General features: G+C 36.5%; 2 protein-coding genes and 1 pseudogene across 2 annotated transcripts; all 3 read right to left on the bottom strand.

Moving 5' to 3' along the window:
* Positions 1-6,275: 6,275 nt before the first annotated feature.
* On the bottom strand, positions 6,276-7,341 carry LOC144642303 (uncharacterized; annotated as a pseudogene).
* A 1,405-nt stretch (positions 7,342-8,746) lies between these two features.
* Positions 8,747-10,794, bottom strand: LOC144642302 (uncharacterized). Its single transcript, XM_078501270.1, has 4 exons — positions 10,749-10,794; positions 9,879-9,958; positions 9,041-9,161; positions 8,747-8,874 (listed from the first exon to the last, which is right to left on the bottom strand). The coding sequence occupies exons 1-4, from the start codon at positions 10,792-10,794 to the stop codon at positions 8,747-8,749; spliced, it is 375 nt and encodes a 124-aa protein (XP_078357396.1).
* A 439-nt stretch (positions 10,795-11,233) lies between these two features.
* LOC144642299 (uncharacterized) lies at positions 11,234-13,281 on the bottom strand. The gene is made up of 4 exons (XM_078501269.1): positions 13,236-13,281; positions 12,366-12,445; positions 11,528-11,648; positions 11,234-11,361 (listed from the first exon to the last, which is right to left on the bottom strand). Exons 1-4 carry the CDS (start codon positions 13,279-13,281, stop codon positions 11,234-11,236), a joined length of 375 nt encoding a protein of 124 aa, XP_078357395.1.
* Positions 13,282-13,716: the final 435 nt, after the last annotated feature.

Raw genomic sequence — 13,716 nt, 5'->3', positions numbered from 1 at the left:
TAGCCCACGACTCGAGACGATAGATAAAATAGATGAACATAGCAAATGTTTGACGACCAACTTAGAGAAAAAATGAAAATATACAACATTCCTTTCCATATCTGATGTTAACTAAAAATATAATCCACACTCATGACTTTTCAATTATGTACATGCAGCATCATGTGTGATCCTTTAAATCGGAGGAAACAGGAAAAAGGAAGAAACTGATCACATTGCAAAATTTCAAAACAAGGCAACTTTGTTAACACCTGCATATTTAATAGGTGTCTAGAATATCAAATTTCAGGCTGTACGAATTTCACGAATTGAAATTGCTTTCAGATTCTGATGAAGATTAATCTTCATCAGACTGACAGCAGCTTTCCCTTTTCCCCTCTGGAATTTGATTACATTTGTGGTGGATGGAGGGGGGGGGGAATAGATGACCCAGACATACTTGCCCTGCAAATTCACCATAGATATTTACAGTGCAGTAAAAGTGTTATTAACAACAGTACTATGGGACTGAAGGGGAGGCTTGTTACTGGGCTCATCATTTTATAGGCTTCTTCCTGCTTATAATGTTAGAGAGCTGCCTGCACTGGTTGTCATCATTGCCCCCCCCCCCCCCCCATACGAGTTGAGCTTATAACATTGTGATGGCCTGTTGCACCAATGATCTGGTCTCTTGGGAATCCAGCACTTTTGAGCTTCTGTACACATGCCTTCAGGCTTTAGTATTTGGTGAACTTTTTTTTCCAATACAAGCTGACAACCCAGACTTCTTGGCCACAATTTCATAATTTCCCCTATCTTGTGTTCCCCCTTTATTTTCACTGACCACACTTGCCCCCTTAGTTTGGAAATGGTGGTAAGATACAGTGCACAATTGGTTTTAATGTCAGGTCGTCTGTGATTGAGTTATAAAAGTAGGTTGTTCTATAGGGTATGCATGTAGTTGTTCAAATATCAGTGATGCAACATGCCATCGCATAGTATGCTGTAACTCCTGCCATTGGTCTTTGGATGCCGGTCTAAGTAGCCTTGCATAACAGCAAGGCTATCTGGCTCGTATTCATCTCTGTTTTGCTTCCTTGTCTCGGCATAAAATTGGCAAAGAAGGTCGTCATGCTCGTCTTCGTCTTTTGTCAACTCCAACAGATTTGAGGTGATTGTCAGTGTTATTTTTGAATTGATTGAAACAAAGTAGATGGATTAGATGAGGACATTTTTTCAGGAATGGTGAAGACGAGGCTTCCTCGCCATCCGTTCCAACAGCTTGCAAGTTTTGAAGCTGCAGTCTTGATTTCAGGAACTGATCTGCAAGATGTTGTATGTCGCCTTCTCTTTTTTGGTGAATTATCAATGGCCCTATCATCAGTGGGTTGACCCCACTGCGACAGCTGATAAGATTCAAGTGCTCGTATGTGGTTGTGGTTACACAAAAGGCACCAAGGTCAACGTTGGGTATATAGAGAACACACCAAAAATGGCATCATCTGTACAGAAACACACCATGCAGTCCAATAAATTGTTCTTCTGTAGACAGAATCACTGTTGGCTCCAGCACACAAATACCTTTTTTGATGTAGGCTATTTCCCTATCCTCCACTTTCTCTTTACGCTGCATTACAAGTGGCAAGTAAGGATCAGTTCCACTTACTGTGCTGCGAGGTCTGCTACTGCACTTGTAATTGTATGCCTATTTGAGATGCCTGGGCCATGAACTGGCTCTATGGCCACCCATCATACTACCCTGATCTTCACCCACTTTTATAAATAGCCATCCTTGGCTGACTCTTACATACTACCTCTTTAAGACTTGTAATTGTGCTGCTTTGTGTTCCGACATAGGGTTTCTCTGCTTGCTTACTGTTGCCATGTTGCTGTACTGTAAATCTGTGCTCTTCACCCGTGAACTGGTTTTCCACCTTTGTGAATGTTAATCTCTTGCCATTGTCGTCTGTAGGTAATACATAACAGGTACATTACCATTTAAAATACTTGGGTCCAACAGCCAATTTTCAATCAGGTATTTTCATTTAAGTTAGTGGTGGTAGATTACATGATATACTCTAGATATGAAAATGCCTTACCCTGAGTGTGAGTATATAAATTAGTAGTAATAACAACCTACCTGTCACAAAAGATACAATCCTGTGAAAGTCTCTAGATCCACCACTGTCTTTTGAATCCCAGCTATCATAATAGTGCAATAAGTGCTTATGTAACGTCACCTATTGCTTGGTGAGAACACGTGCATCAAAGGATTCCCTTCTACCAACCCTATGGTAAATTCCATCTTTGTCAAGCTCGTAATGAAATCTGTTTATCCATTAATCAGTGTCATCAGCAAGTACCTCATTAACGTCTTTCAGTTTTGAGGTGACTACAAGAAATGACCGATTCTCCATACCTCTCCTTGGTGGTATGTTGCAGATGCGAGAAGGGTCAGGTGTTTCCTCTACTAAAGTACCGGTAATTTAGGTTTCAAAGACACAATTCTCTTTTTCCCTTTTGGATAACTGATTTTGTGATTTTCCTAAAAATTGGAAGCTGCACATCATCACGATAATATATCCTACAAAGGAAGACGTTGTTGATACATGTTTTCATGGTACCGATAAAAGAATATACATATGAAATATGGACAACTGTTTGTTAAGTTAAGGATAAACCGAATTCCTTGATTGCCTGTTTCTTGCTTGGAAATGTCTTAAAGATCGATTGATATTCGTTAACTAACTTACTCACCACAATTCAAATCAAATACCTTTAAGCTAGAAAGCATCTCCAGTGAGCCGTAGCTGCATTATTTTGACATGTTTTCACTTTTGCCTTTTTGGTTTTCCTCAGTGGCGAATTGACTCTTATACAAACAAAATACACAAACACATAAATAAAAGCGAATAGTGTAAAAGTGGATAAGCTAAATATATTTCCTCTGCAATACAAAATAAATGAATGACTCTTATGATACATCTAGTGTCAGACCCTGAAAAGGATGACAAAAAAATACTAATAGGAAATGTGGAGATGTGAATTCATTTAGAAATATGATGATATTATAGTTGTTATTTTGATAGCCTGTTCCAGGCGTTCGGTTAATAAGAAAGTGGCACGAGGAATGGCGAGCGATAAAATGACGTCATTCTTTCTCTGCTTTACAGCATAGATAAACTCTTAAAGCTCATCATGAGTTTCTTCCTAGAAATACTGAAGGCTGTTTATATTGTCCTTAGACATATCCAAGGGTGTTGCATCACTGTGGGTACTGGCAATGATTTCCTCAAGGAATCAAATTTTTAATTCCTTCGCTGTTGTGTCCTGTTTCCAAGACACACACTTGAATGTGGTCTCTCCTGCTTTGGTCTGCATTCTTATGGGGGAATGTTGAGACCCTTTGGTGGTGACAAGTTGAGAACAGCGATCAATAGTTACAGACTTAGCACCACCATTCAACAGCAGTAAGCTAATTCGATAATGCGCTGCACTTAGCTGTTGATTCCACTGCTTTAAACAAGATGCAGCAGCTAGACAAATTGCATTCCTTTCTTTATGGCTCAGGCAGTGTAGTTCTTCACTTGTGTATAGCCTTGCCTTTCGTGGTTTCACGCCATAAGCCAAAATGAGACTAAGCCTAGGGCACTTCTCTTGCAACTGACCATAAAATGCCTCATTGATAAACGAAGTTACCACAGCTGGGTTGGTTACCTTTGACATACATTCAGGGTCCTTTGCATACTTCTTAACCTCACCTTTTACTTCACTGAGAACTTCAAGAAATACCTGCTCTTTCATTTTCCTGTCCTTCCACACTGCCTTTGCTACTGGTTTCACATTCTTATATGCAATGTTTTTAATGCCCTGTCAGTGGATGTTCACATACAAGCTCATACACCTTTCCAGAGAAGGATATCCAAAAAAGGCCTGCAAAGAACAGATATGACACACATATGTATATAAACGGCTTTAGCTTGTGTGGATTCAAATTATATTTTGAAAGTCCTATCAGGTATGCTTAAAAGCTATCAGAGTGTTGTATATGAAAAATATATTAAATTACTAGGAGAAGTGGCTTCAATAATTACATACAATGAATACATTATGTAAAACATTATTTTAAGAACCTTTATTTGAACTGCGTCATTTTCACCAACAAACAAAATTAACACTTCATTCCAAGCATCATTTCAGCGTTTGTGCTGAATCTCACAACTTCTCAACGCTAAAAAGCTTCCAGTGAGACCCATTAAGACTTTCAGAATTTCTGAAACCCATGAAATCTTGCTAATCCCCACTTAAACATTCAAAATTTCTTAATCCGCAAAAGACTTTCAGAATTTTTGAAGCCGACTAGACTTTCAGAATTTCTGATGCCACATAAGACTTCCAGGATTTCTGAAGCTGCATTAGACTTACAGAGTTTCTGATCCCCCATAACAATCACTCAGAATTTCCGAACCCTCATAACAAATGTTCAGAATTGCTGAACGCCCATTAGACAATCAGAATTTCTGATCCCTGATAAGACTTACAGCATCTCTGAACCCCTTAAGACATTCACAATATCTGATCCCTTAAGAAATGCAGAACTTTTGATCCCCCCAAAACTAAAAAAATCAGAATTTCTTAGCAGTATTCAGAGATCAATGTTTCCCTTAAAACACTTGCAAGATACATTTAATTTGATTTTTTGTTTCCCTCACAGAGCCAAAAAACTTCAAACATTCTGACCTCCCAAAAATAATACATACTGCATATTGAGTGAATTAACCATTTCCACAAGAACATACTGTGCAATCTTTCTTTTTAATTGATGGGTACTTACGCCCTGCATTCTATTACAAGGCAAATTTCCTATCAATAAACATCTTCCTTTTTAACATGGCGTGGTTCTTTGATATTAACAGTGTATTAAAACAATATTTTACAGCAAGGAGCTTGTGGCAGCTTTTCACATAATTACATACAGGTAAACAGTCTTTATGTATATGTAGGGGCCAAGGTTATTACCACAGGCCATAACCAATGAAAGATTTAACAATTGAAGCCATAATAATTGCTTATTTACTTGCCTGTTGTATATGCACATATAATTGATCCACAACTTGAAAAATGTTTAATGTAAATGTTAATTGTCAACGTTGCAATCCCGAATGCATATTGTCATATTGGAATACTAATCCTTTTGTTTTGGCCTAGCATACTCTTCTTGAAGATACTTTCTTGTGGTGGGCAGCAGTTTGTTGTCTTCGGTTAAAGAAAATGAAGACAAAATAATGCATGCCTTTGGGAGCTCATCCACCCATGGAGTCCGGCTTCTAGGGGCTTTTTGAGGACTCCACTTTCCTTTGAATGAACCTTTCCAGTAATGTACCTTCACTTCTTCATCATGCACTTCAAGAACCTTCCCGATTATGGGGACTACGTAACAATTTGAAAGGTTGACTGCAACAAAAGGATTTTCCCGCTAACGTGGTGGCCTACATCGTCCTGTGTAGATCTGTAGTGGTCAAACATACACCATAGTGAAATTGCTTGTATGCCTTGATTCAAAAGAGCAGCAATTAAATAAGCAGATCCTATAATTACAGAAGAATTGAAAATCTTTTCAAAGAGCCTGTACATGTAGCTCTAAACCTTTTTTGTAAATACTCCCTGGCGTTTCTGTCAGATAAAGTACATGGCTTAATGTGGAAGTGGCCTAAGAGTGCACTTGATTCCTGATCAAGTGGTCCAGACTTGAGTCCTGGCTGCATTCACTGCATCTGTGGTTTTTTCAAGCAAGACCCTTTATTCTCTTAATTGTTACCTTTTAGTCTATCTAATAAAATTAAAATGAATTGAATTATTAAATTAAAATTGTCATAGTGCATCCCTCTTTGGGATAAATGGGTTCCTACATTAGGTGAATTTAAAAGAAGGGTAACCCTGTGATGTACTCAGTGGCATACCATATCGAGTTTGGAGGTACAGAACAGAAATATTGGTTAAACTCTGGCATGAAGGGTCACTAGGCTTAAACCATTACCTTTTTTCCTTATTGTGGGTATGTTCACATGCAGATTATGACCATGTTCAATTTTCAAATAATTGTTCTTTAGGAAACAAGCATTGTAAAGAAATAATCAATCAATCAATCAAACTTTATTTATAGAGGGTTACACGTAATAGTTTTACAACTAATAAATTTGTGGCCCTCTCTAATGTACTAAAAAATTAAGAAAATTAAAAGAGAAAATTAAGAAAATTAAAATTAAAAATTAATCAAGCAGCCAAATCATATCATCCCCTCTTTATAGTAATATTCCTTTAGGAATACCTATTGGTTGACTCATAATAATCTATAAGAATGTTTTTTTATTTAATGTAAGTTTTTCATTTACTTTAGAATAATTGTACACAACTTGACGCTTGCATTGCAGCAGTGTATACATTTGCTGGGTTTCATGTGTCTCTTTGTCACGCAAGGCTTACAAATGAGCAGGATCGGTCACATCTTCAGTTGCTGGCCTCACTTTGAAACAGTTCACAAGGATATCCAATGACCAGTCCCAGTTAACTGGTAACTCCAACAGTTTGTGAACATCATAAACCCACTTGGTCCATGCCCTTGACACACAAGCAGGGTAGTTCTCCTTAAAATTTTTGAGGTTTTCTCCTCAAAGCGTCCAGCTCAACTTTGTCCAGTGTAGGCTTCACAAGGCTTGGCCTCCCAGTAGGCAATGTCTGCCAAGGAGGCAATGCATACAAAATATAATTTTGCAAGTTCGACTTAAATAATTTGCTACCCAATGCAATAAAATGATATTTACAGTTAAAACTCTATAATCGTTAAATTACTGTATACTGCTATGCTATTCTATACTATATACATTAAAAAAAAGCTACAGGAGATCAATTTGTTGGTTTAGTTTTCTTGAAGTCACTTAAAGTTTTATACTGCAAAGCTATACTTTAAAATACTGTAAAAAATGATATAGTCACAAAGATTTCAATATTATTTATCCACAGCAAACCAAAGAGCAGCAACCATCAGGCAATGACGATTACACCCAGAAATTATTGAAAATACATACCTAATCAGCTACTTACCAATATTTTTATACTGAAGTACTGTTGATCGGCCTTGTGGTTTGAGTTTTACTTAATAGTTTTTACTTAAAACTGGTTAGCCATATTTTACCTCACCAGGCTCTGCACTTTTGCTCCCACTTTTCAAAACTCTCAAACATTTTTTTTCATTTCCTTGGAGGTTTCAGAAATACGGATTCTTCTATACAATGCGCATAATCATACCTTAATGAGTCAATGTGGACCTTCCCATCTCATATGTGAATAGTTCCTGTAATACATCGCACAGTGGCCTTGCTCGTCTCTTACAAATTTAAAATTCTTTGGTTGTGTGTGTGAATGTAACTCTTCAGCATAATGTGTAATCCATACTTGGATGTCATAAACCATATCAGGTAAAGAGGGGAATGCCTTGATTATGGTCAAGCAGCTCTCAATGGCTTCCACCAAATCTATTTGAGGATCAAAAATTTACAAGTAGTGAAGTCCAATTAAAATTTAGAGGCCACCTTTTAGAACATGGTAAATAAATAAACGGATAAACAAGAAAATGAGCAACAAATGAAAGAAAGAATAAAAATAAATAAATAACCACTGTCTCAATGAGGCTTTTCAGGGCTAATGTAAACAAATACAGAGAAGCGGTTGGCCACTATTCAGAGATTAGCATAAGACGTAAAAAAACGTCACTGCATTGCCAGGAATTCAAAAAGGCACTTAGGCTAGAGGGAACAGAATCACATCCAGCACTTGTTTGAATGTTTTATCAGTTATCTTCCCTTACCAAAGCTGGTGATATGGGACATATATGGACCAAGTATGGAAATGATATGGGATAGTCTATGGTCCATATATGGTATTTATATGGTATTTATATGGGGCATTGGCGTCCATATCAAACCCATACCTGGTCACTGTTTTTTTTCTCAGTTGTCATTCTATTGTCTGCTGCTATGGGATTGCTACGTATTTCGTAAAGTTCCATACATTTTCCATATCATTTGTATGGGAACTGCATGGGACAGGCCCATAGCAATACCATATGATCCCGAGTCTTGTCTATGGGATTTCTACGTATTTCGCAAAGTTCCTTAGCATTTGGGTATACTTAAATTTGATATGGGAATGATATGGGATCTTTTGATTTCAGTTTCATAGCAAATCCATATGTTGCAGAAAAAACTCTGCAAGCTTTGGGGAAGCTATGGTACATTGACAAATGAAACTGTACCCATAGCTCACTTGTCCTATACTGCACATTCACTGGAGGAACCCATAGGATTCCCATATAGATCATAAAGCACTGTGCTCATGCTGTAGGCACAGGGGAGAAAATGCCCGGCAGGTATCCCTTCATCGTTTTTATTCTTTAAAAGCCCTGAAAGCTTTATAAGAAATTTTACTCCCTTTTCAAACAGAACTTTTCTTTAGTATTGCTATTCAAAGACATATAAGGTCACCACGCCATCGTTTGGTACTGCGGATAGCAAAAACTGACTAGCCTTTTGAGATAGAAACTTTTCATTGTAAGTCAATAAAATTGCTTGAATATTCACAAGTAAAAGAAGATACTTAAAAAACTGTCACATTTTAAACTATTAAATGTAAATGACAAGATCCTTTGTGCTATTATTTTTTCAATAATCAGTGCACTGTCCTTTAACAAAACAACTTAATCCAATATTCTTTATTCCTGATTTTTAGTCAGAACTCGAACTCTCGGGGGTCGTTTCGCCTCAACACACTTCATGTTGATCTTCTGGATGACTTGGCTTGGAGGTGGCGAGTCTTTGGCGAATTTTGAACAAACTTTGCCTGAAAAAAAAAACAAAAAAAAAACATACAGTTAAAAGAATGTTGTGTATTGGTTACATTTGAAAAATCTGCCAATTTCAGCAACAGCTGTACAGTATTGCCTTTTTTAAGAAAATGGTAAGAAAATAATAAGACTGAGCAAAATAAGATTATAGGTAAAACCTACCAACAAGAGCTTGGATGATCAGGGGATTTAAAGGCTGGTGACCACCTCCATTTTTGCTTCTCTTATCATCTCCTTTTGCATTAGAAACAGCTAGCGTTTCTTTGGAGAAGAATGGCAATGTCTGCCAAGGAGGCAATGCATACAAAATATAATTTTGCAAGTTCGACTTAAATAATTTGCTACCCAATGCAATAAAATGATATTTACAATTAAAACTCTATAATCGTTAAATTACTGTATACTGCTATGCTATTCTATACTATATACATTAAAAAAAAGCTACAGGAGATCAATTTGTTGGTTTAGTTTTCTTGAAGTCACTTAAAGTTTTATACTGCAAAGCTATACTTTAAAATACGGTAAAAAATGATATAGTCACAAAGATTTCAATATTATTTATCCACAGCAAACCAAAGAGCAGCAACCATCAGGCAATGACGATTACACCCAGAAATTATTGAAAATACATACCTAATCAGCTACTTACCAATATTTTTATACTGAAGTACTGTTGATCGGCCTTGTGGTTTGAGTTTTACTTAATAGTTTTTACTTAAAACTGGTTAGCCATATTTTACCTCACCAGGCTCTGCACTTTTGCTCCCACTTTTCAAAACTCTCAAACATTTTTTTTCATTTCCTTGGAGGTTTCAGAAATACGGATTCTTCTATACAATGCGCATAATCATACCTTAATGAGTCAATGTGGACCTTCCCATCTCATATGTGAATAGTTCCTGTAATACATCGCACAGTGGCCTTGCTCGTCTCTTACAAATTTAAAATTCTTTGGTTGTGTGTGTGAATGTAACTCTTCAGCATAATGTGTAATCCATACTTGGATGTCATAAACCATATCAGGTAAAGAGGGGAATGCCTTGATTATGGTCAAGCAGCTCTCAATGGCTTCCACCAAATCTATTTGAGGATCAAAAATTTACAAGTAGTGAAGTCCAATTAAAATTTAGAGGCCACCTTTTAGAACATGGTAAATAAATAAACGGATAAACAAGAAAATGAGCAACAAATGAAAGAAAGAATAAAAATAAATAAATAACCACTGTCTCAATGAGGCTTTTCAGGGCTAATGTAAACAAATACAGAGAAGCGGTTGGCCACTATTCAGAGATTAGCATAAGACGTAAAAAAACGTCACTGCATTGCCAGGAATTCAAAAAGGCACTTAGGCTAGAGGGAACAGAATCACATCCAGCACTTGTTTGAATGTTTTATCAGTTATCTTCCCTTACCAAAGCTGGTGATATGGGACATATATGGACCAAGTATGGAAATGATATGGGATAGTCTATGGTCCATATATGGTATTTATATGGTATTTATATGGGGCATTGGCGTCCATATCAAACCCATACCTGGTCACTGTTTTTTTTCTCAGTTGTCATTCTATTGTCTGCTGCTATGGGATTGCTACGTATTTCGTAAAGTTCCATACATTTTCCATATCATTTGTATGGGAACTGCATGGGACAGGCCCATAGCAATACCATATGATCCCGAGTCTTGTCTATGGGATTTCTACGTATTTCGCAAAGTTCCTTAGCATTTGGGTATACTTAAATTTGATATGGGAATGATATGGGATCTTTTGATTTCAGTTTCATAGCAAATCCATATGTTGCAGAAAAAACTCTGCAAGCTTTGGGGAAGCTATGGTACATTGACAAATGAAACTGTACCCATAGCTCACTTGTCCTATACTGCACATTCACTGGAGGAACCCATAGGATTCCCATATAGATCATAAAGCACTGTGCTCATGCTGTAGGCACAGGGGAGAAAATGCCCGGCAGGTATCCCTTCATCGTTTTTATTCTTTAAAAGCCCTGAAAGCTTTATAAGAAATTTTACTCCCTTTTCAAACAGAACTTTTCTTTAGTATTGCTATTCAAAGACATATAAGGTCACCACGCCATCGTTTGGTACCCTTTAATTATTAATGTTCCATATAAGTAAATCACAAAACTGCGGATAGCAAAAACTGACTAGCCTTTTGAGATAGAAACTTTTCATTGTAAGTCAATAAAATTGCTTGAATATTCACAAGTAAAAGAAGATACTTAAAAAACTGTCACATTTTAAACTATTAAATGTAAATGACAAGATCCTTTGTGCTATTATTTTTTCAATAATCAGTGCACTGTCCTTTAACAAAACAACTTAATCCAATATTCTTTATTCCTGATTTTTAGTCAGAACTCGAACTCTCGGGGGTCGTTTCGCCTCAACACACTTCATGTTGATCTTCTGGATGACTTGGCTTGGAGGTGGCGAGTCTTTGGCGAATTTTGAACAAACTTTGCCTGAAAAAAAAAACAAAAAAAAAACATACAGTTAAAAGAATGTTGTGTATTGGTTACATTTGAAAAATCTGCCAATTTCAGCAACAGCTGTACAGTATTGCCTTTTTTAAGAAAATGGTAAGAAAATAATAAGACTGAGCAAAATAAGATTATAGGTAAAACCTACCAACAAGAGCTTGGATGATCAGGGGATTTAAAGGCTGGTGACCACCTCCATTTTTGCTTCTCTTATCATCTCCTTTTGCATTAGAAACAGCTAGCGTTTCTTTGGAGAAGAATGGCAATGTCTGCCAAGGAGGCAATGCATACAAAATATAATTTTGCAAGTTCGACTTAAATAATTTGCTACCCAATGCAATAAAATGATATTTACAATTAAAACTCTATAATCGTTAAATTACTGTATACTGCTATGCTATTCTATACTATATACATTAAAAAAAAGCTACAGGAGATCAATTTGTTGGTTTAGTTTTCTTGAAGTCACTTAAAGTTTTATACTGCAAAGCTATACTTTAAAATACTGTAAAAAATGATATAGTCACAAAGATTTCAATATTATTTATCCACAGCAAACCAAAGAGCAGCAACCATCAGGCAATGACGATTACACCCAGAAATTATTGAAAATACATACCTAATCAGCTACTTACCAATATTTTTATACTGAAGTACTGTTGATCGGCCTTGTGGTTTGAGTTTTACTTAATAGTTTTTACTTAAAACTGGTTAGCCATATTTTACCTCACCAGGCTCTGCACTTTTGCTCCCACTTTTCAAAACTCTCAAACATTTTTTTTCATTTCCTTGGAGGTTTCAGAAATACGGATTCTTCTATACAATGCGCATAATCATACCTTAATGAGTCAATGTGGACCTTCCCATCTCATATGTGAATAGTTCCTGTAATACATCGCACAGTGGCCTTGCTCGTCTCTTACAAATTTAAAATTCTTTGGTTGTGTGTGTGAATGTAACTCTTCAGCATAATGTGTAATCCATACTTGGATGTCATAAACCATATCAGGTAAAGAGGGGAATGCCTTGATTATGGTCAAGCAGCTCTCAATGGCTTCCACCAAATCTATTTGAGGATCAAAAATTTACAAGTAGTGAAGTCCAATTAAAATTTAGAGGCCACCTTTTAGAACATGGTAAATAAATAAACGGATAAACAAGAAAATGAGCAACAAATGAAAGAAAGAATAAAAATAAATAAATAACCACTGTCTCAATGAGGCTTTTCAGGGCTAATGTAAACAAATACAGAGAAGCGGTTGGCCACTATTCAGAGATTAGCATAAGACGTAAAAAAACGTCACTGCATTGCCAGGAATTCAAAAAGGCACTTAGGCTAGAGGGAACAGAATCACATCCAGCACTTGTTTGAATGTTTTATCAGTTATCTTCCCTTACCAAAGCTGGTGATATGGGACATATATGGACCAAGTATGGAAATGATATGGGATAGTCTATGGTCCATATATGGTATTTATATGGTATTTATATGGGGCATTGGCGTCCATATCAAACCCATACCTGGTCACTGTTTTTTTTCTCAGTTGTCATTCTATTGTCTGCTGCTATGGGATTGCTACGTATTTCGTAAAGTTCCATACATTTTCCATATCATTTGTATGGGAACTGCATGGGACAGGCCCATAGCAATACCATATGATCCCGAGTCTTGTCTATGGGATTTCTACGTATTTCGCAAAGTTCCTTAGCATTTGGGTATACTTAAATTTGATATGGGAATGATATGGGATCTTTTGATTTCAGTTTCATAGCAAATCCATATGTTGCAGAAAAAACTCTGCAAGCTTTGGGGAAGCTATGGTACATTGACAAATGAAACTGTACCCATAGCTCACTTGTCCTATACTGCACATTCACTGGAGGAACCCATAGGATTCCCATATAGATCATAAAGCACTGTGCTCATGCTGTAGGCACAGGGGAGAAAATGCCCGGCAGGTATCCCTTCATCGTTTTTATTCTTTAAAAGCCCTGAAAGCTTTATAAGAAATTTTACTCCCTTTTCAAACAGAACTTTTCTTTAGTATTGCTATTCAAAGACATATAAGGTCACCACGCCATCGTTTGGTAATATTCTCGACACTCCTTTAATTATTAATGTTCCATGATAAGTAAATCACAAAAGCTGCGGATAGCAAAAACTGACTAGCCTTTTGAGATAGAAACTTTTCATTGTAAGTCAATAAAATTGCTTGAATATTCACAAGTAAAAGAAGATACTTAAAAAACTGTCACATTTTAAACTATTAAATGTAAATGACAAGATCCTTTGTGCTATTATTTTTTCAATAATCAGTGCACTGTCCTTTAACAAAA

Source organism: Oculina patagonica, chromosome 2 (assembly GCF_052425735.1).
Source record: "Oculina patagonica isolate OP01 chromosome 2, crgOcupat, whole genome shotgun sequence".
NCBI classification, from domain to species: domain Eukaryota; kingdom Metazoa; phylum Cnidaria; class Anthozoa; order Scleractinia; family Oculinidae; genus Oculina; species Oculina patagonica.
Note: the sequence above shows the minus strand (reverse complement) of the source record. Positions and strands in the feature narration are given on the sequence as shown.

Bases quoted from the DNA above. Each gene is read 5' to 3' on its own strand.
- LOC144642302 (XM_078501270.1), bottom strand. From the start codon at position 10,794: ATGGGAATCCTATGGGTTCCTCCAGTGAATGTGCAGTATAGGACAA. The intron at 9,959-10,748 runs GTGAGCTATGGG...ATCCTCAAATAG, and splicing joins GAATGTGCAGTATAGGACAA to ATTTGGTGGAAGCCATTGAG. The intron at 8,875-9,040 runs GTAGGTTTTACC...TTTTTTTTTCAG, and splicing joins GATCATCCAAGCTCTTGTTG to GCAAAGTTTGTTCAAAATTC.
- LOC144642299 (XM_078501269.1), bottom strand. From the start codon at position 13,281: ATGGGAATCCTATGGGTTCCTCCAGTGAATGTGCAGTATAGGACAA. The intron at 12,446-13,235 runs GTGAGCTATGGG...ATCCTCAAATAG, and splicing joins GAATGTGCAGTATAGGACAA to ATTTGGTGGAAGCCATTGAG. The intron at 11,649-12,365 runs GTATGGATTACA...CCTCCTTGGCAG, and splicing joins ATATGGTTTATGACATCCAA to ACATTGCCATTCTTCTCCAA.